The sequence below is a fragment of the Haemorhous mexicanus genome, chromosome 2, assembly GCF_027477595.1.
Source record: "Haemorhous mexicanus isolate bHaeMex1 chromosome 2, bHaeMex1.pri, whole genome shotgun sequence".
NCBI classification, from domain to species: domain Eukaryota; kingdom Metazoa; phylum Chordata; class Aves; order Passeriformes; family Fringillidae; genus Haemorhous; species Haemorhous mexicanus.
Window position 1 is genome coordinate 476,675 of NC_082342.1, and position 27,013 is coordinate 503,687.

The 27,013-nt window shown below is 50.9% G+C and overlaps 1 protein-coding gene across 4 annotated transcripts in view; it reads left to right on the top strand.

Annotated features, from left to right (window-relative positions):
- Positions 1-26,675, top strand: part of PGM2L1 (phosphoglucomutase 2 like 1) — a 30,099-nt gene extending 3,424 nt beyond the window's left edge. Inside the window, exons 1-14 of one of the 4 annotated variants that reach the window (XM_059870892.1) lie at positions 2,324-2,650; positions 9,096-9,263; positions 12,677-12,783; positions 14,625-14,709; positions 15,322-15,405; positions 17,109-17,302; positions 17,932-18,121; positions 18,315-18,412; positions 19,214-19,394; positions 20,896-20,989; positions 21,390-21,519; positions 21,922-22,111; positions 22,293-22,426; positions 23,258-26,675. In XM_059870892.1, coding sequence (XP_059726875.1) covers positions 2,540-2,650; positions 9,096-9,263; positions 12,677-12,783; positions 14,625-14,709; positions 15,322-15,405; positions 17,109-17,302; positions 17,932-18,121; positions 18,315-18,412; positions 19,214-19,394; positions 20,896-20,989; positions 21,390-21,519; positions 21,922-22,111; positions 22,293-22,426; positions 23,258-23,360 — 1,869 coding nt within the window. In that variant the 5' untranslated portion in view covers positions 2,324-2,539 and the 3' untranslated portion in view covers positions 23,361-26,675. The other 3 variants (XM_059870901.1, XM_059870906.1, XM_059870907.1) reach the window with 3 other exon arrangements.
- Positions 26,676-27,013: the final 338 nt, after the last annotated feature.

The following is a 27,013-nucleotide window of genomic DNA, read 5'->3' on the forward strand; positions in this document are numbered from 1 at the left end:
CTCTGCACACACCGGGAAAAGCGGCTGGGATGGCTCGGGAGCCCCGGGCTGCTGCTGCACCGTGCGGAACAAACGCTGCAAATCGCCACGGAAACCCCAGGATGTGCTCCAGAGCTGCTCCCGCCGGGCTCCTCCCGTGGGACGGCGCGGGCTGGTCCCGTGGGCTGTGCGCTGGCTTCGGGCTCTGGGACAGCCCCCGAGGATGCTGACGGGCTGGAACTCCTGCTTCTGATCCCGACGTGTGCCTCAGCCCTCCCGGTGGGCAGCAGGAAGGGGGATCCTGCCCCTGTGCCCCACTCAGGTGAGAGCCCACCTGCAGAGCTGCTCCAGCCCTGGGACACAGCAGCAGCACCTGGAGCTGCTGAGAGAGCGCCGAGGAGGCCCCAGGGTGGTCAGAGGGATGGAGCCCCTCTGCTGGGAATGGAGGTTGTCAGCCCAGGCTAGAGGAGCTCCAGCGTGACCTGGGTGTGGCCTTGCAGCACCTGGAGGGAACTACACTAAAGACAGAGGGACTTTTTACAAGGCTTCAGGACAAGTCTGCCTCAAACCGACAGAGAATTGATTTAGGTTAGAAATTAGGAGGGATTCTTTGCCCAGAGAGGCTGCCCCTGGAGCCCTGGCAGTGCCCAGGGCCAGGCTGGATGGGGCTTGGAGCAGCCTGGCACAGTGGGAGGTTGGGGCTGGGACTGGCACTGCCCTGGTCCCGAGGTGGCCCTGTGTTTGCCCTGGAGCCCAGAGCAGCTTTCCCTGGCCGCAGGACAATGCCTGCAGGGTGCCACAGCCCCGTGTGACACTGCCCTGCCTTTGGAGCTGCCATTCCCTCCTGCTGAGCCCTGCCACGCTCCTGGCAGCTCCCAGCACACGAGCTGCAGCTGCCAGCCTGGCTCCTTCCATGCCTGGCAGCCCTTCTCCTGCCAGCCTGGCTCCTTCCATGCCTGGCAGCCCTTCTGCTGAGCCCTGGGCACTCAGGGGAAAGCACAGAGACCTCGGCTCTCCTTCCACCTGGGAACAGGTTTCAGCTTTAAAAAACTCTTCTGGAGGCTGATGAGCCCTCCAACACACTGGGCTCAGCTGCCATCTCCCACGAGGAACCCAGGCAGTCTCCATCAGGGGGTCTGAGCTGTTTCACCACAATGTTTTTCCATGGTTGCCCTGCTCTGGAGCTGCTGAGAGCACCCTCCACGGGCTGCCTTGGCATTCCCACATTTGGGAACCAATCATCAGGCTCCAGGGAGAGCTCAGAGCCCTGCCAGGGCCTGAAGGGGCTCCAGAAGAGCTGGAGAGGGACTGGGGACAAGGCATGGAGGGACAGGACACAGGGAATGGCTCCCACTGCCAGAGGGCAGGGCTGTATGGGATATTGGGAATGAGGAATTGTTCCCTGGCAGGATGGGCAGGCCCTGGCACAGGTGCCCAGAGCAGCTGGGGCTGCCCCTGGATCCCTGGCAGTGGCCAAGGCCAGGCTGGACACTGGGGCTGGGAGCAGCCTGGGACAGTGGGAGGTGTCCCTGCCATGGCAGGGGGTGGGAATGAAATAAGCTTTAAGGTATTTTTCAACCAAAACCATCTGTGATTCCATGATTCTATCCCTCTGCAGTGCCTGCTGTCACTATGGCAACCTCAGCCAGGACATGCTGTGGGGTGGGGATGCTCTGAGGGATTGGGGTGCTCTGTGGGATTGGGGTGCCCTGTAGGGTGTGATATTCTGTTGGATGAGGATGCCCGGCAGGATGAGGATGTTCAGCAGGATAAGGATGCTTTGAGGGATGAAGATGCTTAGGAGGATGAGGATGCTTAGGAGGATGAGGATGCTCAGCAGGATGAGGATGCCCAGCAGGATGAGGATGCCCAGCAGGATGAGGATGCTCAGAAGGATGGGGTCCCTCCAAGCCTGCTGCTCAGGGCCAGGCAATCCAGTAGGAGCTGGTGCAGCCGGGGAGGGCTGCGATCCCCCTCCTAGTGGCTTTGGATTGCCATCTGGAAACGCTTCTCAGCAAGCGGCTCACCCCCCGGGCAGCGCCCTATCCGCCACCCTCCCGGGGGGAACGCCGGCCGCTGTGGGCACTGCCGGGCGGTCCCGGGGGTTTTGTGGCGGTCCCTCGGGCCGGGCAGTGCCGGTCGGCGGTGGCCGGGGCCACACGGGACATTTTCGGGACGTTGTTTTCGCCCCGCGGCGGAGGCGGGACGCGAACCCGCGGCCCCCGGCCCGGTGCCGCTCCCGGAGGCTGCCGGGAGTTGTAGTTCCCGCCGCGTGCCCTGCGCCGCCCTCCGCGCGGCGGGGACTGCATTTCCCGTGGTGCCGCGCGGCGGGGCGCGGCCCGGGGCGGCGGCGGCGGCGGGGGCGGGCGCTCCCCGTTAATCGCCGTTGCTCCCGTTAATCGCCGCCGGCAGCGATAAAAACCGGCCCCGCGGGCACCCCGGCCGCCCCTCGGCCTCCTCCGCCTCTCCTCCCCCGCGGGCGATGCGCGGTGCGGCGGCGGAGTGAAGGAGCGGCGCCTTCTCCGTCCTCATCCTCCTCTTCCTCCTGGTCGCCGCCACCATGGGCGACTGCGGCGCGCCCGGGGACGTGAACTCCAACGTGCTGGTGTCCCGCAGCACCGGGGACGCGCAGCTGGACAAGGCGGTGTGGCAGTGGCTCAGCTGGGACAAGGTGGGCGAGCGGCGACGGCGACAGCGGCGACACCGCTCGCGCCCCTCCCGGGGCTGCGGCACCGCCCGGGCAAAGCTCAGCGCGGCCCCGGCTCCGGCACCGGCAGGGGTGGGCACGGATGGGGCCGTCCTGGCACCTGGGGCACTGCCCGGTGCTCACCTGGGCAAGGATGGGGCCGTCCCGGTGCTCACCTGGGCATGGGTGGGGCTTTCCGGGTACCTGGGGTACTGTCCTGGTGCTCACCTGGGCAGGGATGGGCATGGATGGATGGTGCCATCCCTGCACCTGGAAGTGCTTGGCACTCACCTGGGCAGGGATGGGTCTGGGGATGGATGGATGGTGCCCTCCTGATCCTCACCTGGGTAGGGATGGGGGTGGATGGATGGATGGTGCCCTCCTGGCACTCACCTGGGCAGGGATGGGGCTGGATGGACGGTGCCCTCCCCGCACCTGGAGCACCGTGCCCGCCCCACCTGCTCCTGCCCGGCCGGGGCTGGCTCAGCCGCTGGTTGGAGTGCTGTGTGAGAGCGTTCCCTCGGCTGCCCGGTTTTCCCCTCCCGGGAATGCACAGCCGCGTTCCGGCGTTCCCCTGTCCCGCCCCGGCTCGGTTAATTCGGGTTAAAGCGCCCCAAGCCACGGCAGCAGCGCGGTGTTGGAGGGTGCTCTGCCTGCCCTGGCGCTGGGAGGGTCACTTTGGGTTTTCTGTGGTTTTTTTCGCTGTGTTTTGTCCAACCATCATGGCCTGGGCTTTAAAAAAACACCTTGGTGGTGGGGGAGGGTGAACTACCGGTGCTCCGGGGATTCGGGCTTCTGGCTGCTTTTCCTTCATTTTTTTTTAGGCTCCTCTCTCCTGAGCCTCTTTTGCCTTTATTTTTATCACCACGGCAGGCAGTGTGCTGGCTCTGTTTCCTCTCCAGATCACCCTGCCGGGATCCAAGGGGCAGAGCCGCAGGCAGGTGCCACCTGATGGCTCCGGGAGGAGCGAGCTCTCTCTCTCTCTCCTGCCTGGAAATGTGGCTTTCTCCTGCCAGCCCTGCAGGAATTAACAGGTGCCATCTGCACCTCCTGCACCCAGCGCTGCTGCTGTGAAAACACCCGGGGGAGGCAAGGAGGGCAGGAAGGAAACAGCATTCCTGATAGCACCTTTGATAGCCCAGCTCGAGCCCCAGTACATGTTTTATTTTTACAGCCTCTCGTGGGCGCAGTGAAAGGCTTTTGCTGCCTTTAACAGGTTGTTTTGTCTTCCCTGAAAATGTGGGAGCTTCCAGAGGGGGTGGGGGGAGCCAGGGAATGTGGCAGGAGCAGGGATTGCTGCCCCAGCTCCCAGCACGGGCCTCTGCAGAGCAAACCTTTGCTGCTTGTCAGCCTTGAGCCCCCCTGCCACCCCCATCTTCCCCAGCTGCAGGGATTTTTGGTGCCTCTGGTAGAGGAAAAAATCCATGCACTGGGTTCCCAGCTGGGCGAGGCTCCTGTCCTGGGGTCTAATTGGAGATGGCTGGCTGTAATTAATTAATTAGCAGGGCCGAGCTCTGTGCCCTCTGGGGTTTGGGTGCTGTGCTCACGGGGAGGCAGAGCTCCCGGGCATTGTTCTCCTCTTTGTCCCTCAAGTTCCCTTCCCTGTTTGTGCAGGCCCCTCTCACTGCAGCCTCCCTAAATTTTCCTAATCCATGGCTCAGTGTCATTGTCTCGTTTTCTCCTCCTTGCTGGTGAGGTGCTTTTGGGCTGTTCTCCTCATTTTGGTGGCTTTGGAGATGCTTTCCAAGAGGGAATTGATTGATGGTTTGAGACCAGTGACTTGCTCCAGTTACTTGGCTTGCAATATTTTTGCTTGTGAAGACTTCTAAGTGGATTTTTAAGGATAATGTGGGGAAATGAAGGCCACAGATAAATTCACTGCAGCTCAAACCAGCTGGAGGCTTTCCCCCTTCCTTCAGCTGCACATGCATGGAGTGTGCAAACAGAAAAAAATAAATTGCTGTGAGTAGTAAATTATTTTGACAGGGTATTAGCTTTGAAACCTGACTCTGGTGGTTAAGTGCAGGTGATTAACATGCTTGGTGTGAAGGAGCCATAAGAAATACTCATTCATGCCCTTGTCTTTACTTCTCCACTTGTTCCAAATGCTGGACCCTGATGAGCCACAAAAAGTGATTTTGCCTCAGCAGGTGACTGTGCAGCACGTGGCAAGCTGAAAGTTTGGGGGGATATATATATGTATTTTTCTTTTTGCTTAATAATACTTTGTGCCCCAGCAGCAGCAGCTGCCTCTCCCAGGGCCACTGTCCCTTATCTGCCACCTCCTGCTGTGGTGGCCACCTTCTCCTGGGAGAGCTGGTGGCTCCTGATGGGGGCCTTGGCCCTGCTAGGCTGTGCTGAACGTTGACAGATGTGTGCTCTGCACACACCAGAGAGATGGAGTAGGTGGGTCTCCTCAGGTACAGTGGGGCAGTAGCACTTATTTATTCATTATAGACACATTTATATTGGGTCAGCATCGTTTATTCATTATAGACACATTTATATTGGGTCAGCATCGTTTATTCATTATAGACACATTTGTATTGGGTCAGTGTCATTTAGTTATGATATACATATTTATATTGGGTCAGCATCGTTTATTTATTATAGATGCATTTATATTGAGTAGGTGTCATTTAGTTATTATACATATATTTATATTGGGTTGGTGTTATTATATATACGTTTATATTAGGTCAGTATCATTTAGTTACTATATACAGATTTATATTGGGTCAGTATCATTTATTATATGCACATTTATATTGGGTCAGCATCAGTTATATATTATAATATATGATATATAATATTGTTTATAATTTAGTTATTATATATCTAGTTATATACACATTTATATTGGGTCAGTATAATTTATTATATACACATTTATATTGGGTCAGTATAATTTATTATATACACATTTATATTGGGTCAGTGTCATTTATTTTTTATCATTTATTTATTAAATACACATTTATATTGGGTCAATATCATTTATTTATTAAATACACATTTATATTGGGTCAGTATCATTTAGTTATATATGATAATATAATCTATGACATCATATTGTTTATAATTTATTATATATCATATTTAGTTATATATACATTTATATTGGGTCAGTATTATTTATTAAATACACATTTATATTGGGTCAGTATCATTTATTTATTAAATACACATTTATATTGGGTCAGTATAATTTAGTTAGATATGATATCATCTATGACATCATATTGTTTATAATTTATTATATATCATATTTAGTTATATATACATTTATATTGGGTCAGTATTATTTATTTATTATACACACATTTATATTGGGTCAGTGTCATTTATTTTTTATCATTTATTTATTAAATACACATTTATATTGGGTCAGTATCATTTATTTATTAAATACACATGTATATTGGGTCAGTATCATTTAGTTATGTATGATAATATAATCTATGACATCATATTGTTTATAATTTATTATATATCATATTTAGTTATATATACATTTATATTGGGTCAGTATTATTTATTAAATACACATTTATATTGGGTCAGTGTCATTTATTTATTAAATACACATTGGGTCAGTATAATTTAGTTATATATGATAATATAATCTATGACATCATATTGTTTATAATTTATTATATATCATATTTAGTTATATACACATTTATATTGGGTCAGTATCATTTATTTATTAAATACACATTTATATTGGGTCAGTATAATTTAGTTATATATGATATCATCTATGACATCATATTGTTTATAATTTATTATATATCATATTTAGTTATATATACATTTATATTGGGTCAGTGTTATTTATTTATTAAATACACATTTATATTGGGTCAGTGTCATTTATTTTTTATCATTTATTTATTATATACACATTTATATTGGGTCAGTGTCATTTATTTTTTATTATTATAATATACACATTTATATTGAGTCTGTATCATTTATTATATAAACATTTACATTGAGTCTATAATTTATTTATTATAGACACATTTACATTAGGTCAGTATCATTTAGTTATAAATACACATTTAGGTCAGTATCACCTATTTATTGCATACACATTTCTGTTGGGTAGGTGTCATTCCTTTATTATATGCCCATTTATATTAGGCAGCCTAGATTGATTGTGCACATGTCTATGTCTATTAGAGAGGTGTCATATATTTATTTATACATGTGTTATGGAGCTGAAGTGTTCCTAGTGCTTGAGGAAGGTGGTCAAATAAGCCATAGTCTGGATTTTCTGCAGAAATTTTGGTGCTGATGGTAGGGTTTGGAGGTGTGAACTTGGCCTCAAATCTCTTTTGAGGAGCCATCACAAAAGCCCCTGTGAGCCCTGATGTCAGAACTGCCAAGCAAGCCAGCAGAACCCCTGTTTTTGGGGTTTTTTGGGATTTTGGGGGTCTGCAGTGGGGATAAGTGCCAGCAGTAGTGGAGTTCCCAGGTGGGGGTGGCCGAGGGTGCCCAGAGCCAGGCTGGGTGCTGCAGGGAGGGAGATCTGGCCCGTGGGGTGTGAAATTCCAGCCTGGGGGAAGAGGGCAGGCTGGGCAAGGAGTAAGGGTGGTGCCAGGCTGGGATTTTATTATTTAGGAAATTGGGTAGCCTCAGTCAGAAGGGCTTGCTGATCTGTTTTTAAAAGGGGTGTTTGTGCTGTTGCTGGAGCCCAGCCCCAGTTTTTTGGGATGTGTGATTTTTGCTGCCTTCCTGCAGGGGAGCAGTGCAGTGTGTCCTGAGAGGCTGCAGAGGATGCTGTGTGATTTAAAAACTGTGTTTTAAAGCCAGGCCATGCAGTGTCCGGGTGTGAAGTGAGGTTTTTGAGGCTCAGACTCTTTGCACATCAGCCCTTTGTGTTCTGGTTGGCTGCTGTGAACAGCTGGAGGAGAGACTCTGGCTCCTGCAGGCTGGTGCCTGTTGTGCCCATGGCTGGGGTTACTTTCTAGGCCTGTGCAGTGAGCAGTGCCTTGCTTTGGCTGCCAGCCCCTCCAGGAGCCTGGACAGCAGTGGCTTGCCCTTTATTTCAGAGCAGGCAGACACAAAAATAAGAAATAAAAAGTTGTTTGAAATTCACATGTCCAGCGTTCAGGCCACAGGAGTAATTTCAGCTTTCTCAAAGCATTTTATGGATTATTTTTCCCTCCCAGTGAGGGTGCCCAGCTCGTGTCCTGGTGCTTTCCCAGCACTTTGCCAGTCCTCCTGCAGAGCCTCTCCCTGGAGAGTGCTTCCCAGTGCTGCTGGAGCTGCCTGACCTCTGATTTAAATGTCAGGGCAGCTTCACCCCTGCCCTGCAGATGCCATCTGCCTTTGCTGACCTTTCCTTGCCACCCTGCCTGGGGCAGCTCTGCTTTGGAGGAGCCCTTGTGTGCTGGGCTTTGAGGGTCCCCAGGACGAGGGCAGAGGTGACAGCCTTGGCTCCACATCTCAGAAGGCTGATTTGTTCTTTTATGATGTGTTAGAAGAAGGTGATATACTAAAACTATACCAAAAGAAAGCTAGAAAGGAAAAGAATGAATAATGAAACCTTGTGGCTGCTCACAGCCTCGACACAGGTGGCTGTCATTGGTCATCAAGTGAAAACAATTCACGTGCTGGGTAAACAATTCTCCAAATCACATTCCAAAGCAGCAAAACATGGAGAAGCTGAAACTTCCCAGCCTCTCAGGAGAAAAGATCCTAGCGGAAGGATTTTCATAGAAGATGTCAGTGGCAGCCTTGAGCCTCCAGAGCAGAGTTTTGCCCCTCTGCAGGGGCTGTTTTCCCAGCTGGGTGAGCGCTGCCGTGGGTGGGATCTGGGAGTGCCCTGTCCAGCAGGCAGGCTGGGTTGCTGGGTGCCCAGATTGATTCAGTGTGAGCTGGGTGGCTGAGGAACAAAGAGCAGAGCTGTGCTGGGCTGGGGGTTTAGGGAAATCCTGCCTGAGCTGGGGCATCAGTGGGTGAGAATCCAGCCTCTCCCCTCTGGAGGGGCTTGGGAGCCTGCTCCAGTGCAAGCTGTCCCTGCCCATGGAATGGGCTGGTCCCAAGGTCCCTTCCAGCCCGAGGCATCCTGTGCTTTCCAGGGTTTTACTGTGCCTGTTTCCTGTGGGTGGGGAGGAAGGGAATGCTGCTTCCAGGTTTGTGTTTCTGTCCATCCTCCGGGGGCAGAGGTTGGGAATGGAATGGTGTTATCTGCCTTGGGAAAGGCTCTTCCAGAGGCACAGAGGGGCTGGGAGGTGTCCTAGTGCCCAGGCACTCCCATCGGTGGCAGCAGGAGCTCCTGAATGTGGGGATATTGGGAGAAGTGAGTTGCGGTGGAGGTTTGAGGATGGGAGGGCTTTTCCCGAGGAATCTCCGGGAAGCGAGGAGCCTGCCCAGCCCGGCTCCTGGCGCTGAGGGGAGGCGCGGCTGTGTTTTGCAGAACCAGAAGACCAAGGAGCAGATCGAGCGGCTGCTGCAGGACGGGAAGCACCGGGAGCTGCGGGAGCGCCTGTGCTGCCGGCTGAGCTTCGGCACGGCCGGGCTGCGCTCGGCCATGGGGGCTGGCTTCTGCTACATCAACGACCTCACCGTCATCCAGTCCACCCAGGTGAGCTCGGGGCAGCCCCGGTCCCGGGGGAATCCTGCTGGGAACCCCCAGCCGGGCTGAGCACGGAGGGCTCGCTGCTCGGAGCAGGTGAGGTGGCTTGGGCAGCTGGGGCTGGAGCTTGGCCAGGGCTCCTGTGCTGCACAGCCCTGCGGCTGGAAATCTCCTGAGCTGCCTGAAGAGCTTGCAGGGTAATGTGTAAACACTTGTGGTGTTTCAAAAACAAAGCACAGGAATAACCCGAGGGAAGGGAGCGAAGCCCCGACCCAACCAGCCTGTTCTTCTGTTTGCAGCACGAGTTGTGGGCATCTGTGGGCTGAGCCAGTCACTCCAACACTTTATTTGTGCCCCCCTCTTGCCTTGAATACTGAAAATAGGATGAGCTGGTACATTTGGAGCACTAATGCTTGGGAAACCAATAAAATATTTGTTATGAGAAAAGTAGTGAATTTTACCTATTTTGACAGATACACTCCCTTTCCATAAAAAGTGTGGTCAAAGTTGTTTTATGGCATGGTTTAGCAAGGGTTGGTAAAGCCTCTCGTTTAGTACTGTGCACCTGAGCTCTTCAGCTGGTTTCTCTTTGCAGGCTGATGCTCTCACCTCCCTCAGGACACGTGGCTGGAATTGCACTTTGTTGGCCTGGGGTGGAGGGCTGTGCTGGGAACTTGGGACTCCCCAGAGCTGCTTGACATCCTGCTGTCTGACTTGTACACCTGGAGCCCCCAGAGGGGTGGAGAGGCCCAATTCCAGTGCTCTTTGTGGAGCCTTTGTGTCCAAGGGCTGCTTTGAAACCCAGCCTTCCTTCTCTCTGGCAGCTCTGTCTGCAGGATCTCCTTGGCCCTCACAAAAAGCTTCCCTTAGGTGTCTGACCTGCCAGCTGGACACACCTGGAAGGATGCTGCAGCCCTTGCTGCTCCAGGTGTGCCAGCCTGCCCTGCCCCAGGGCTGCAGTGGCATCAGCAGCTCCAGCTGGGCTCTGGCTGCAGAGGGAGCAGGTTGATCAAAGGGCTCTAAAAGTCAGAGTTTTGTTGCCAGGGGTGGGATTGTTAAAAGCAGCCAGGCTGCTCTGAAAAGCCCTGTTTCCCTGGCAGCAGAGGAGGGGTTTGGGGGTGATTTCCCTGCTGCTGAGGGCTTTGGGGGGCTGCTCCCTTTGTGGGGCTGCTGGCCCAGAGGGAGGAGAATTCCCTTGGCTGGGCAGGGGATGTGTTGGCAGGCTGAGTCTGGTGGGCACTGCTGGTTTTTGGGAGCTGCAGCCCGGGGTGTGTGCCTCTGCTCCCTCTGCACATTTGCTGCTATTTTTGGTTGTTTATTAGAGCTGCAGGTCAGGCTGGGGCACGTGGCCTCTGGGGAGTGGGCTGGAGCTTTGTGCAGTTTCTGAAGTAAACTGCAGCGGGTTTCAGCCCTTTCTGAGCACTCTCAGAAGCTGAGGGCAGGAGCAGTCCTGCTGTGAGCATGGTCAGCCCAGGCTCTGGCTTTGCCCTTGCCTGGGACAGGAATAACTGGCCAGTCAAATATCAGACTGGTAATTAATACTTCCTCCAGTTAAAATAAGCTGTAGTGGAGTTGCACCTGTGTTCTGTGTCCTTCATTTGAGCTGATTTTTTTTTTTCATTTGATCTTCACTTGATTTGATTGTATGGATATTATGAAAAGTCAGATCCAGGAAGGCACAGAATATTCAGCAGTTGCTGTGGACTCTGCTGAAAATGGCAAGTTTTAAGCTCCACGTCAAGCCCTGATTCCCTGTCTTTTCTCCTGCTTTGATGCATGTCCAGGTGCTTTTGTGAGTGGGAAAGGAACTGTCACTGATCTGCACAGTGACAAGACCAGCCAGCTGTGCATCAAGGGGTTTCCTGCTGCTTAAAAAGCAAAGCCAGAGGTAAAAGATGAAAAGTGTAAATGCTGGGCTTTATAAAGCTGTTCCTAGCTCTCTGGGTTTCACCAGCCAAAAATCTTTGTGTTATTCTCGATGCCATCACTGTTCCCTCCCTTCTCTTTTGGCCCTGAGCGTTAGGGACAGGCCATGCTGTAGATGTGGACTCGTTCTGTTCCGTGGATTTTGCATCAGGAATCACCTGAACCACGCAGTGGGAGAGGCAGCTGTGGTACTCGAGTCACCTGAGGAGAATTCGGGCTTAGATCTGAGTGCTGGCACCTGCTAATGAGCCGTTAATTATCACCACCCGATGCACTTGTGCCTCCTTCAGAAGTGGTGGAGGTTTAGCAGCAGAAGTAATTAGGGACACCAGCAAAGCCTGAGTCTTGTGCAGGGGAAATGGAAATTCTTTAAATTGAGACGCTGTTCCAAGAGAGGAGTTAACCCCAGAGGTGCTGGAATTCCAAACTGCCCTTGGGGCACCTGGAGGAGGATTGGTGTGAGCTCAGCAGAGGGTTTGGGCAGTGGAGAGCCTCTGCATTCACTTCCCCACTGGCCTTCATTGATTTACTTTTATTTCCTGCAGCTTTCATAGCCATGCTTGCATAGCAAGTGCCAAGCTGTAAGTGCAGCTGTGGAGTCTGTGGCCGAGCTTTAGGGGCTGATTTTGAGCAAACTGCTCCATAGCAGACAGTGAGGACATCCCTGTTTTCCTTCATCCACAATCTTAGCTACATAAGGGGTCTGCCATAAGAAATGTGCTGTTGGTGTCTTCAGGCGTTGTTCAGGTCAACTAGAAGAGTTTTCCCCTTGTTCTCTCCTCTCCTTGCAGCTGGGAGTGGAAGTCCTTGGCAGGGTGAGCACTTTGTGTGTTTGGGGTTCAGGGTGAAGGTGACTGCAGCAGGTGATCACAGCCTGCAGCCCTGCCACCATTCCAAGGGCTCTCTTTATTTTGAGAGTAAATAAATCCCTCTCTGGGTGAACCAGGTCGTGCTTTGGGGCACATCCTTGGAGTGCCTGCTTGGACCTGATCCCCGAGGCCTTTCCCAGCCTTGACAGCCTGGGATTCTGAAGGGTTTAAGAAAAGGGATCCTGGCTGAATTCTGGGGCAGGAGGCAGGCTGCCTTTCCAGACAGCCAGAGAAAAGCATCCTGAAGGATTGCACCAAGTACTGCTTGGGCTGAAAATCTGTTTAATTCTGGTACAGAGCTCCCAAAATATGTTTTTTTTCTCTATTCAGCCTTGAGAGGGTGATGTGAATAAATGGAGCACAGTATGGATTGAAAATGAGTGTTTGCTTCTGAGGGTTTGTTGTTGTCCTGCTCCCTTTTATTTCCCACAACAATTTCTCTGGTTGCTTTCTTTCAGTGACCACTGGGGGAAAACCACTGCTGCTGTTTGTGATTATTGTTATTGATGTGCTTGAGCTGGGTTTTGCCTGCTGACATGATCCATCCTTTGTGCAAGATCACCCTGTTTGTGTGTGCTGCAGCCCAGCTAATTCTCCTTTTTTCTTTATTGTTTTTGTTTTCTCCAGGGGATCTACAAGTACCTGGAGAGGAACTTTTCAGACTTTAAGCAGAGGGGCTTTGTTGTTGGATATGACACACGAGGTCAGGTCACCAGCAACTGCAGCAGTAAGAAGTATGAGTATTGATTACATCTGCAAGACTAGAAATGAAATTGTGGCTTTAAATGCTTTCTGTCCTGTCAGCACTTTCTCTTTTGGTTTGGGATGAGCTGGGCACACTCTTTCCTCTCTCCCTTAGTCCACTGGAGCAGTAATGAGGAGAGGCTGGGACTAAATCCTTTGTTTGCCAGCACAGGAGGAGTGTAAGGCTGCTTGCTCTCCAGCAGAGGAATTACAGATTAAATGCACAAGAACAGTGGGCTTAATGTGCCTGGAGACAGATTGGGACATGAAGGTAAAATCAGAACATGCAGCTGGAAACCCCTGGAGATTGGTTCACTTTTACACTGTCATGCCCTGGTGTCTCACCTGATTTGAGCTTGCCTGGGGGAGGGCAATTCCACCTGCAGCCTGCTGTATCTTCATTTTGGGGGATTTTTACCTGGAATGCTCCAAATGTGGGCTTCCAGCCACGGCCAGCTGTGCTCTTGGCAAGGAAAGGGGAGGGAACTGCTTCCTGAATTCTCTAAGGAATCCCAGTCCCTTGCTCCCTGGGGAGCAAAACCTCCGTGGGTAATGGCATGCTGTGCACAAAGCCAAGCCAGTAGCTAGTTAGTGTTTTGGTAAGGAGGAGTTAATTATTGTAGCTATTGCTGTAACTAACAGTTCTTTTTTGTTTTTAAGTGTAGTAGTATTTAATTTTGGGGATGAAGAAGTCCCTGGTGCAGTAGGGCACAGAATGCAGTGAGTCTCTCCTCTCCTCTCCCCTGAGATGTTTGTGGCTCATTTTTCCCCAGACTCTGTGGGTTTGGCACAGTCTGAAAATGGGGAGGTGCAAGAGTGAAGTTCCTTTTCAGCCCCCCCGAGCCTGGGGCTGAGCCTGGATGGCCACAGAGGTGTTTCACACGTCCCAGCAGCACCTCAGTTCCTGACTGTGTGTTCCTCCCTTCCCCTGGGATCCTGCAGAGCTGAAATCCAGCTGGTCTCCCCCAGAAGAGTGTTCCCAGTGGGGGCAGAGGGCTTTCCCAGCACTGTGGGCAGCAGGGCCTGGGGGATGGCAGGTCACCCAGCTGTGTCCTGTGAAGCAAGCAGAATGTCAGTGGCCTCAGCTCCCAGCTGAGCTCTCAGACCCTTGCAGGTGGTCTCAGGTGCTGCAGGGGAGTTCTGAGTCAGTGGGAGGTGGGTTGCTGGTGGTGGAGAGAAGGACATCAGTGTTAATGCCTGTCTGTGAGAGCAAGGTGAGCTTACACCATTTAATGTCTCCTCTGCTTTGCCTCTGAGAGCTCCCTTCACCTCCTGAGCTGTGCAGAAGCAGTTTGGTATCAGTTACCTGGAAGAGAATGAGTTTCCCTGCTCCTTGGAGGGGCCAGTGTGTAATAAAGTGAGAATCAGATCCCTGGGCACTGTTCCTAAACACTCTGCAGTGAGGGGTGCTGCTTTGCAGGGATATTTTTTAGGGGTAGCTCTTCTTGCTGGCCATGGTGTGAAGCTGCTGGGCAGGGCTGGCACAGGAGCTCTGTGTGGGATTCCCAGCCCTTTCCCAAACCTGCAGCTGCAGGCAGCTGGTGCTCCAGGCTCTCTGGGGAGCTGGGTCTGTCCTTGAGCAGAGGATATCTGTGTGTGGGATGTCTGCCTTGTTTGACTGCGGGCTGCAGTGCCTGCCCTGTCCAGGCAGCAGCTGGAAGTGCTGGCTCACATTCTGCAGCCTGAGAGCTCCGACCTGACTGTGCAATTTGTGGGGTACCACTCTAGGCATAAGCCAGACAAGAGCCTGGAGGTGGCAGGAATTCCATCTGGCTGTTGGGCTGCCCTGGCGAGCTGGGCTGACTGAATATTTTCTTTTTCCTGTTGGTAGGCTTGCAAAGCTCACTGCAGCAGTCCTGCTGGCAAAAGATGTGCTGGTGTACTTCTTCTCCACCTATGTCCCTACCCCCTTTGTGGTGAGTCACCTTCTCCTCCTGTTGTACCTCACAGTTATGGGAGTATTTGAATTTACTGAAAAAGAGCTAGCAGTTTTCTTTAATTCTGTTATTTAACAGAAAAACAGAGGCTGTTTGGTACGCCTGGCTCCTCAAGGAGGCTGTGACAAGGATGTCACCAAATTCCTCAGTGCCTCTGCTTTTAATGCCTCAAAACCAGGCTCTTGTGGTCACAGCAGCTTTTCCTTGCATGGCTTTAAATCCTTGCTTGTGTTCCTTGAGCTCTCCACGAGCTGCAGTGTGCTCTGTGGAGCTTGCTTTGAGGGGAGGGCTGGAATGCCTGGAGGAGCCTGTGACTCCTTTTCCAGCAAGCCTTTCTGTGAATCCCTTTGTTCTGTTGCCAGGGGCTCCTGCAATCTGTGTGTGGGCTTCCATTTCTGCAGTGGATATCAAGAATGTTTTCATGGAGCAGCGGCTTTGTGCCGCGGGCTGCGGGAGGCAGGGTGTTCACCCGAGTGGCTTCCAGATGGGCTGGGGCAGGGCTGGGGGCACCCCTGGGTGCTGGGGCAGGGCTGGGGGCACCCCTGGGGGCTGGGGCAGCGCTGGGCTGAGCTGTGCCTGGTTCCCTTGCAGCCCTACGCCGTGCAGCAGCTGGGGGCCGTGGCTGGGGTGATGATCACAGCCTCCCACAACCGCAAGGAGGACAACGGCTACAAGGTGAGTGAGCCCTGAAACCCCTCCAAGGGCACCTTCCCCTAGCCCAGGCTGCTCCCAGCCTGGCCCTGGAGCCCTCTGGGATGGGGCAGCCTGTGCCAGGGCCCCCCTTTGTGTGTGTGTGTGTGTGTGTCCATTAGAGGGAGAAGTTATGTGGATAATTCCTCCTTGCACAAGCTGGCTGTGATGAGAGCAGAAGAGCACAGTTTGTGTGCCTTGAGCATCAGTCTGCAGAGACATTCCACAGAGGCTCATCAGCAGCTGAAGAAGTGCCCCAGCCATTTGTGTGATGGCTGCTGAGGCTGAAAGCTGAGTTCAAAACTAGGCCAGCACTGAGGTGGATCCATGCACACGGCAGGGGGCTGTGCTGAAGGGGGGAATGGTTGAAGAGTGGATTAATAAAACACAGTAGCATTGGTACTATTGGTTTTTTGCCCTGGTTTTCTGGGCACTGAAGAGGGGTGGCTGGCTTCACTTGGCAAGCTTGGGACAATAAAACCACCCACAACAGCAAGTGCAGTGTTTTGACTGAGCATTTCCTTCCTCAGCTCTGTAAGAGGCTGAACTAAACTCAACTTTAGCTGAGCGTTCTAGAAGCCCTGTGGCAGGTCAGTGAGTGATGGCAGTGTGAGGGAGGGCAGAGAGAGCTCCTGGGGGTGATGGAGCTGCTCCTGCCTTCCCTGGAACACGCTGTGAAGCTCCTCACCAGCCTTTGTTTCTGCTGAGCTGGAGCAATGAGCAAGGAGAGGAGCCACAGGAATTTCCCAGGTGCTTCATTTGTCAGGAAGCAATTCTATGTTTGTGTCCTCTGATGCAAACATATCAGAAACTCACAAACATATCAGTTTACTGAAGTGAAGAACAGTTTACTGCTCTTCAGTAGAGAAGAAGTGAACAGAGTTTGCTTGTGCCAGCACCCTGGTGTGTGTTTCCTGGTTTGCTTGTGCCAGCACCCTGGTGTGTGTTTCCTGGTTTGCTTGTGCCAGCACCCTGGTGTGTGTTTCCTGGCCTTTCCCAAGAGCTGTTTCATCTTTGGCAGTTTCCCCTGTGGATTTCAGCAGGTTCTGAAGGTTTTGGGCAGTGTGAGCTGGAGGTGACAAGCCCAGAGGTGAGGAGGCAGAGGCAGAGTGTGCCCAGTGAGCTCAGCCATGCTGTTGGCAGCAGAGTGTGGGAAAAGTGGCCTCTAAATCTTTAACAAAGGCTTTATTATAGCTGGGGTTAGATATGGAGTTTCCACTCTGGAGGGTGTTTCCAGCTGAGAGATTAGGGCTGTTCAGCTGTGGAAAAACACAGACCTTGGCACCCTGCTTATCTGCTTTGCTCTGGCTTCCAACCCAAGCTGTATTCCTTTTTCCAGAGGAATGCCAGCCTTGGGGAAGGTGGTGTTTTCCCACTGTTAGTCTGCACAGCACTCCCAGCTACAAGTGCCTGCTTTTGGTTTCTCACATCCTGGTACTTCAGTGGTGGTAGTTCAACACCAGCTGTTGTGGAAGCAGGCTGTGTTGCTGTGTTAGCTCATTTATCAGTTGTGAGCTCAGAGGTTTGTGCTGGATGACTCCAAATGTCTTGAGAATCAAGCCAGTCAGATGCTGAGTCCCCTGTATGGCTTAGGCAGAAAGCAGGTGGAATCCTTTAGCTAACAGAATTTACCAGGTTCACAATCTTTGCAAATAAACTGGGTCTTGTTTCCCTTCCTCTTACCCCAGGTTTATTGGGAAAATGGAGCACAGATCACCTCTCCCCATGATAAGGAGATTATTAAATGCATAGAAGAGTGTGTGGAGCCCTGGAGTGGCTCCTGGAATGAAAATCTGGTGGACACCAGTCCCCTCAGGCAGGATCCTCTGCAGAAAATTTGTGACAGCTACATGGAGGACCTGACCAAGATCTGCTATCACAGGTATGGTATAAAGCAAAAGGCACCTGGGTTGTGCTTTTAAGGAAGCTGTGGGTTGCATGTGGGAAAAACTGACTGCAGACAGACTCCCCTGTGTTCTCTGAGGTGTCATCAAACTCAGGGGGTCACCATCCTCAGGGGTAAACCATTTGGTTGAGAGTAAAGCAGCTGCCTTTGGGAATTAATTACTGTGAAGCACCCCAGTGGAAACCATGTAATGCAAGTGAATACACTCAGAGTTCTGAATAAAATGCAGAAATTCAGACTAAAAGCGAGGTGCACGTGCATGAAATAGATTCAGTCTAAAGGTAAGGTGGGGCAGAAGATGAGAATAAAAGATGGATGGCATGCAGCAGATCTGGAATAACATTTTAAGGTGGTGGAAGAGCCTGAGTTTGATGTATAAATCAACAGTTTATTCTTGGGAGACTTTGATCTGTCTCAGCAGAAGGTAAATACTTCATCTGCCAGGAGAAGCAGCTTTAACCCAGCGATTTCTAGTGCAAAATAAGCACTTTGATTCCTTTGAAATGAATGCAGCAGTGTGCAGAGGAGTTGGGTTTGCTTTGCTTTCCCTCCTGAGAGCAGTCCTGGAGAGCTGGGGTCCTGCTGAGGCTGTGTTTCCTCCCCAGGGAGCTGAACGTGCAGAGCAGGCTGAAGTTTGTGCACACCTCTTTCCACGGAGTTGGCCATGACTACGTGCAGCTGGCTTTCAGAGCCTTTGGCTTCCAGCCCCCCATCCCAGTTCCTGAGCAGAAGGATCCAGACCCCGACTTCTCCACTGTCAAGTGCCCCAATCCTGAGGAAGGAGAATCTGTGCTGGTATTCTGGTTTCTAATTCATCTGGTTTCTGTGGGGGAGAGCAAGCTGAGGGAGAGAACAGGGGGAGCCTGCTCTCAGCTGTGGGAAACCCGTGGGGGTTTTTCTTTCACTGGCTGTTAGGGGTAAGCAGGGAGGCTGTGGGTGTATTTACTCTTACATGTTGGTGCTTTTTGTCCCCTCCTTCTCCCACCAGGAGCTGTCCCTGAGGCTTGCAGAGAAGGAGGGTGCCAGAGTAGTAGTGGCCACTGATCCAGATGCAGATCGGCTGGCAGTGGCAGAGCAGCAGGAAAAGTGAGTGGTGGGAGCCTGTCTTGTGCCTTCCTGCAGAAAAGGTGCTGGCAGTCACAGAACATCCCCAGATGGCCAGGCACAGACCTTCAGTCCCCACTTTCCCTTTTCCTTTGAGTTTTATCCTTTGGTATCAACTCCAAATGCATCTTAAATCAATTCACCCAGCAAAGAGTAGGTTCAATACTTACTGGAGTAATAGTAAATGGCCAAATAAAGCTCAGCTGAAAACTGAGTGGTTACTGAAGGCAGTAAACTCATTTTGTTTGCTGTGTTTTCATTTACATCAGGCAAACCTTCCTTGGTAGTTATCATGGGCTTCTTTGGTGGAGTGGGTTTTTTGGTGTTTTTTTTTTATTTTCAATTTAAATCCTTTGCTTTCCCCTGCTTGTTCATATTGAACAGAAGTTATTTTTCTCCCACTGACAGGCCCCAGTCCTGGTGGCTGTGTAAGTAAAAGCTGCAGTGCTCAGGTTGCCTAGACTGCTCTGTGTGGGCCAGTTCTAGACTGCTCTCCTCTGCTGGGTGATCCAGGCTGTGCCAGAGAGGAGACCCTGGGGCTGTCTTTGGGCCCTGGCCTTGTAGATCCTGGAGGTGTGATAGGTGTGCAGTCTGTCAGTAGGGTGGCTTTGCCTAGAGCAGCTTGTCAGTGCTGTGCTCACACCCCGTGTTCAGTGACTGCAGAATTCCTGTCCCCCTGCCCTCTCCTTGCCTCTCTGGGTGCTGAGTGCCTGCAGAGCTCCTCTCCCTGCCCCTGCTGGTGCTGAGTGCCTGCAGAAATGCTCTCCTTGCCTCTCCCCACAGTGGCTGCTGGAAGGTGTTCTCAGGCAATGAGCTGGCAGCCTTGTTTGGCTGGTGGATGTTCTCCTGCTGGAAGGAGAACTGCTCCCAGGATGCTGATGTGAGGAATGTTTACATGCTGGCAACCACGGTCTCCTCCAAGATCTTGAGGGCAATTGCACTCAAAGAGGGATTTCACTTTGAGGTGAGTGTGGGCTGTGGTGCTGCCTCCATCCCAACCCCATCCTCCTGCTGCTGGCCTCTCAGAGTAAAAGGGGATCAGGGGGCTTCCAGGCTTCTGGCTGGGAGTTCTGAGGGATTCCAGCCTGCAGAGGGTGTTCTTTCACCTACACAAGCCTGATTTCAGTCTCCTCAGTGTTCTGGGCTGGGGGGATCAGCGTGGGCAAAGCTCAGTCCCAGGGATAGAATGAACACCTGGATTGCAGGTAACAGGCATGCCTTAGCTGTGGTTATCTGAGGGGGATTTGTGCAGCCTGCCCTGCTCCCTGAGTGTTGATGGGGAGTTGTAAGAAGCACCTGGAGGTTACACAATGGCCCTGCAGGTGCCCTGTGCCACTGGGTTTTGGTGTTGGGTTCACTTCAGGCAGAGGAGCTCCTGTGTTCAGATCTTTAATGCACAGCTTTGTGAAGAACTTGCTAAAAAAGAAACTGGGGTGCTCCCCCCAGACTGACAACTTAATTCCTGCATCCAAATTAAATCTGATTTCTCTTGGATCTTAGCCAGAAGAGAGGTCAGTGCCTGAAATTGTAGCACAAACATACAAAAGGCCAGACCTTGTTTACACATGTCTTAATTAAATCCATGTGCAATAGGAATAAATATTTTGCCAAAAAAATGAGGAATTTAGAGTTGAAAGCAACTCTGAAAACCATTTTGAGTGAGTGCCCAGATAGGCCTAACCAGGGTGAATGTCAGTTCCCTGTGGTGGATTTGGTTCTCTCTCTAAACACTGTTTGTTTTGGTTTTTTTTAACTGAAAAAGGACATACTTGACTGAAAGAAAAAGAGAAGCCAAGAATTTACAGAACCTCTTGGCCTTCTCTAAAAGCTCCCCTTCCTTTTTATTTGTAACTTCCTTCTCTCCAAGAAAAGCTGTTTGTAAGCTTTCCACTGCTGCTGCCTGATTGATGTAAACCCCCAGAGCAGTGCTCTCCCCTGCCAGCAGCTGCAAGTGTTACTTTGGTACTTCTGCAGCTTTTCCTCCTGAATAACTGTGTCTCATCTGTCAGCAGCACAGCTGATCTGATGTGGTCTGAGCAGCACAGCCCCTGACACGCTTCTCCCTTGGTTTGGTACTCGTGTCCTACTTGAGTATCCACTAGGAAAATCCTTTCCAGTGGCTCTTTGCCTTGGGCTCCTCACAACACTGAGGAGATGACTTGTCTGAGGCTTCTTTACTGTCCCTATTCTGCTTGTCAATTAATTAGATTGAAGTTTAAGGAAATCACTTGGAAAAAGATCAGAAAAACCATCCTTAGGCTGTAGTGTTTTGACTCTGCAGCAGTCTTTCCCACTGACCCTAAAATTCAAAATACATACTTATATTTTCTCTTTGGGGTTTTGGTTTTGTTGTTTGTTTCTTTTTTCCAGTCAGGAGTGAACAGTGGCTATGCTTTTTTCTTTGAATTGAATCTAAATTGAAAATACATGTTTTAAGCCCTCCTTTTTTCTCCCCTCTTTTTTAGGAAACACTCCCTGGTTTTAAATGGATTGGAAGCAGAGTAAAGAATCTCCTAGACAACGGGAAAGAAGTTCTCTTTGCATTTGAGGAGTCTATTGGTATGAGTGCTGCTGTCCCTTTAAGCCTTTGAGGACTGAGGGGGCAGTGTGACTAGGAGGGGCTGATCTTGGCTAGGAAATAAAACACACAGAGAGTACTTGATTTTTATCCTAATAGCACTGATATTTTGCTCTCATCAAATTGGCTTGCCAACTCCCATAATAAATTGTGTCTGACTTGCTGATTCTGGTGTTTGCTTATCTTTCCAGCCCTATAACCCCCAAAATCATTAGATTAGATGAGAAATCATTGTGTTTCTGCTGCATAAGCAGCAATAAAGCAGCTTCCATGTGCTGGTCAATTTTCCTTTCCAGGACCAAAGGTTAGAGCTTAGTCAGGTAAATCAGTGTGATAATAATCTGTCAGGTTACTTTTCCACCATCCCTTTTTTCTTCCTAGGCTTTATGTGTGGCACATCAGTGCTGGATAAGGATGGAGTGAGTGCAGCTGTGGTCATTGCTGAGATGGCAACTTACCTGCAGGGCCAGGGCCTGACCCTGGCACAGAAACTCGTTGACATTTATGAAATGTGAGTGGTGGCTTTCATTGGAGTATTCTACTCTGCTGTTTTGGAGCTGGGAATCATCTAAGGAATATTTATTTAAATATAAGCAGATGTTTGTGTCCCTCAGATGCTTTCTCATTGTTGTTTTGGGGTTTTTATGGTGTAGGGTGGATTAGAGCCCATCACAGCAGATATCACAAGGGGCTCCAGGAGGGCTGGAGAGGGGTTTGGGGCAGGACTCAGGGATTGGCTTCCCACTGCCAGAAGGGGTCTGTAACAGAGCAGGAAGGAATGGCTAGGGATGCACTCCCAGCAATTAAACAAGAGTGGGGTTTGTCAGAATGAAGCCCTGTACTGAGATCTTTTGGGTACCAAATGAGCCCAAACGCTCTGAATCTCACCATGAGAGCATCAATCTGCCTGCAGCTATGGCTATCACATCTCCAAGACCTCCTACTTCCTGTGCTACGAGCCTGCCACCATCAAAAGGATATTTGAGAGGCTGCGGAACTTCGAGGGCCCCGAGTCGTACCCCCGGTGCTGCGGGGCTCACAGCATCCTGCACGTCAGGGACATCACCACGGGCTACGACAGCAGCCAGCTGGACCACAAGGCTGTGAGTTCTGAGTGGTTGTGCAGGGGAGGGGGGCACAAACCCCAGTGCACTGGGAGGAGGCGGGTGGGGAACGCTTGCTCTGACACAGACCGCTGTGCACTCGCTGAGCCCGCTGCTGCTGCAGCTCCTGAGCCCCCAGGGGCTGCTGCAGGGGCAGTGAGGGGCTGCTGCTGTTTTGCAGGTGCTGCCAGTGAGCAAGAGCAGCCAGATGATCACGTTCACCTTCCAGAACGGCTGCGTGGCCACGCTGCGCACCAGCGGCACCGAGCCCAAGATCAAGTACTACGCTGAGATGTGTGCTCTGCCCGGGCACAGGTCAGTGTCCCAGCCCTGCTGCTGCCCTCAGCAGCACACCAGGAGGGGTTCTCAGCATCTGCTGCAGCAGGCTTCTCTGACAGACCCAGTTACGTAGGGTTAAAAAGTGCTCAGGTGGCAAAATCACGGAATTGTTTAGGCTAGGAGAGCTCTCTGAGGTCAGAGTCCAGCCTGTGACCAACCCTCACCCTGTCAGTGGGACCAGTGTCACAACCAGGCTGTTCTCTCTCTGCTGGGGTTGTGCTGCTGCTGCTGGGTGTGTTTGCAGCCAGGTGAGCTCCCACTGCCTTTGGGGATCTGCTGTGTTACCCTGAGCTGCGGGAGAGCACCAGATGTTGTTCACCTGGGCTGAGCCACTTCCAGTTTGAAAGTGTGGGGGGACTCCAGGGTGTGTTACACCACAGAAACCTCCTCTTCATGCTTATGGAATCATGGAATGCTTTGTGTTGGAAGGGACCTTAAAGACCACCTTGTTCCACCCCCGTGCCGTGGGCAGGGACACCTTCCACCATCCCAGGTTGCTCCAGCCTGGCCTTGGACACTGCTCTGGGCAACCTGTGCCCGGGCCTCACCACCTGACTACTGCAGTATTAATTGACATTAATTTAATTAAAGGAGGGAAAAGGCCACTAGAGGGCTCTGGGCACCGTCTTTTAAAGTCCCTTCCAGCCCAGGCCAGGGTAATGCCGAAAAGGAGCTTGTTAAAGCAGGAGTCTCCACACCTGGAGGGGTGGGAAACACAGCCCAGCAAGTCCATCCCCGTCAGTCTCGCTGTTTGTTTAATTTTGGGTATTTCCCAGCCCGCTGACCTGGACCTGCTCTTTCCTGCAGTGACAGAAGTGTGCTGGAGGAAGAGCTGCAGAAGCTGATCGAGGCTCTGATTGGGGATTTCCTGGAGCCTGCCAAGAACGGGCTGACCTGGCGCTCTGCATAGAGCCCGGGCTGGAGGAGGCTTTGGAACAAAGGACCCAGGAGCAGAACCAGTCTCATCTCTGTGTCTGTGTGTGTGTTTTCAGCAGCTGCATTCTTTTTCTGTGCAGAAGAAGCTTTCTTTTGTCAGGCTTTTCACCAAATTGGGATAAGGAGAGGAGGTCAGAGGAAAGGGTGGGATTTATTGTTGCAGTTTTCAGTCCTTGTGACCAAAAGTTCAATTGACCCACACCAATGCAAATGAACTGCCCCAGTACCTTTGAGGCAGCTGAGCTTAGCTGCTACATCTGTCTTAAACTCAGTTCAGGTACCTAAAGCACCTCGTTTTTTGTGTGTGAAAAGGTTTTAAAGGAGTGATCACTCCAGACTGACAGCAAAGGCTGCTTCTTCCCTGCAGCTCTGAGACCTTCCATACAGGTCTGCACTTCCAAAAGCATCGAAGCAGAGCTCAGCTTTTCTTGTTTAGGCAAACTGTTGGCATTTTTCAGCTACTAAAGAATTCTTCTGTTGGTAAAGGTGTTCTTGGGCATTGTAGCTTTCCTCTGTGTGTCTTAAAATAATTGGCAGTGAAACAGTAGTGGCAAGAGCTGCAGCTTGGGGTTGGAATTGCCTGGTGCCTTCCAAGGCTTCCAGAGGAGCAGGAACTTGGTCATTCCTTGGTAAAATTTCCCCTCCTGACTACCACAGGCTCTGTAGCTACTTTTTGTCTCCCATCTCTGCAGAGTCTTACACTTTCTTGGGTTTCTCTATTCATTACTTGATTTAAATGCTACTCAGTGACTTTTTGGTTTTTGCTGGCCTGTATTTATATTGTCTGTGCATTACAAAGAAAAAACAAAACCAAGGAAGAAAGTGAAGATGAGATTAACACAGTTACTAAATTGTGATTTCTTAATTTTTTTTTTTGTCATGTCCTGTCAGGTAATTTATTAGAATAGCACTTTGCAAATACTGTTATTCAAGGGTAAATTTTTAGCTGCTTCTCTCATTTGTTTTCTCCCTTTGCTCAAGTAGCAAGTGGGACTTGTAATCACATTTTCCAAAAAAGCCACCCAAACCAGTACTCAAGTTCTCCTTGTGGTTATATTGGATTTTGAGCAATAAAAGCCCTGTTTTGGCACAGGGGAGCTGGTTCTGGAAGCTCCCTGCTGTCACTGGCAGCAAGTGAAGAGAAGCAGCAGCAATTCAGTGCTGGGTTTTATCAATGTGGAGATGATGGGGGAAGAGCCCAAGGTGCCCTGGAGCTGCAGCTGGTGTTTTGCCACTCTTGCTGCCTCCCCAGATTGATCCTCCCTCTGCTGCTGCCCTTGCAGCTGGATGCCACAGGAATGGCACGGGGTGGGTTTGTGTGTGTTGCCTCTCCATGGCTTCAGAGAGCCCTGAGGTTTGGGGGTTTCCTGCTGCCAGCAGCTTTGCACTATGTCCATGGAGAAGTATTTCAGTGTCCATGAATGTACATGTACTAGAGAAGGTCTGTGTTGCACAAGTTCTGACCTGTCACTGCTATTTATTTATTTTTTTATTTTAAGAGAGAGTATCTCCAAATTGTTCTGCCAGTGAGTGAAATATATCTCATGCCAAAAGCTTGTTTTTTTTTTTCTTTTTTTTTTTTACCTTGATTGTACATTTGACTGACATGGTGGGGGAAATAGGCAGACCCAGATACACTCAGAGGATGCTTTTGTTGTTGTCTGTGCTGGCTAGGGCTGGGAAGGTGTTTCTGACTCCTGCTTTGCCTTCAGCTCTCCCAGAAAGGAGATCCAGTGCAGATCTGGATCCCCACTGCACTGAACTCGAAGGAGCTTTTGCCATTCCTTCCACTGGCAGAGTAAACCCTGAGGTGTTGAGGGTTTTGTTCTCCAGGCAGTGAAGAGGACAAGTGACGTGGGACATAATTTTGAACAAACACTGTAAAAAGCAGCGTGTGTGTGTGTGGTGAGCCCAGCTGTGTGTTATTGTAGCAGTCACATCTTGTGAGTGATGGTTGTGCTCCTACAAAGAGCAGGAATCTGCAGCTTCCCAGACATCTGCTTTGTGTCAGTAGGCAAGTGCTAGAAAAGGAGAAAATGTTTTCAAAGAAGCATTGTTAGAAGCTGTTCCTAGTCTAACTATCCTTAATTAAAGAAGAAACCCCAGCTGTGGGGTGTTTTGTGTCTGGGATTTTCCCCAGGGTAGGTCTGACAGGGAGCTGTAGCTGTAGTGATGCTTTTGGGAGGACAGCAGCAGGCACAGCGTGTTGAATGTACTTTCAGGGTATAATAACTATTTGCTGTTTTGAAACTGCTGCTACTGTTGTTTTCCTACTGTATTGGAACTGTTGGATATATTTATACTGTTCCATTTGTGGAACTCCTTTATCTCCTCCCTCTGATCTCGCATCCCTTACTTCTGTTACTGTGAAGGACTGGAATTCTCGTTTCCTTGCCCTGTAACTTTGTAATGCATCGTGGTAGAGTTCACTTGGTTTGTGCACAGCCTTCCTCGAGTTGTCAGCTGTTGTTTCCCACTTCCCAGATAAGAACAAAGGCCTTTCTGACTTGAGTAGAAAGCAGGTCACAGATCAAAGGACGCCGTGGATGTTGTTTCTGAGGTGCTCCCAGGTAAAACACACCTTGTCAAAGCTGGGCAGTGGCTGGAGCTGTGGTCATACAGCCAGTGTTTGATGAAATCCAGAGGGCTGGGGTTTGTCCCCTAGCTGTGGCAGGTTTAATCCCTGTGGGCCTGGGACAGGAGCTCTGAGTTCAGGGCTCTGCTGGTTGGTTACCTGCATGCCCACATCCCTGGTGTTGCTCCCTGGCTCAGCACTTGGTGTGCCCTCCCTGCCTGGCTCCTGAGGGTGTTGGGGATTCCAGCTCCCGTTTCCTCGCAGAAGTGTTTGTGTGACACTGGTGGAAGCCAGGAGGGGAGCGATGGGGTCTGTCCCTTGGGCAGGGTGGGATGTGTGTGCTGCCTTAGGAAGCACCTGGATGGTCTCTCCTTTTAAAACTGGTATCACTTTGTTTTGTCCTCTCCCCAACTCAGAGGGGGCTCCTTGCATGGTGGCGCCTGGGTGGTTGCAGTCCAGCTTGATTCCCTCTGCTCAAGAATGGCTTTGTACAGGTGACTGAGGTATCTCAAGTTGCATCATTCCCCTTGCCTGGAACCTTGGGGAGTTCTGGATCTGTACTGCTGTTTACCTGATGTCTGTTCTGTAAAGCTAGGGCCTATTACAAATACAGAGTGAGAATTTGCACTTTTCTGAAGACTTTCTGTGTACTGCTATGTGGATTTAGCTGAATGAAGTGTTATAAGTAATAAACTATTCCCTTCGTAGTCTCAATCCAGGTTTCCAGGTTTCTTTGTCTTCTTTAGCCAAACACTTTTGCCCAAGAAGCTGAGCTGGGCTTGGAGGGGTATCCACGTGTCACTTGGATAAGGCCTGGGAACAAGAGACTGCTCAGAGCCTCCTCCTTTTGATGGCACTGAGATGTCCCTGATGGTGGAGGGTGTCCCTGGGGCTGATGGGGGCTGGAGTGTCCCCTCAGTGCTGGCTGCAGCCTTCATCCCAGGGGATCCTGTGTACCTGATGATGTTTTATCTGCCAAGGCTGCTCTCCCTGGGCCCCTCTCCTCCTCCCAGCTCAGTGTGGGGGACAGCCAAGGGCCAGGCAGGACCCTG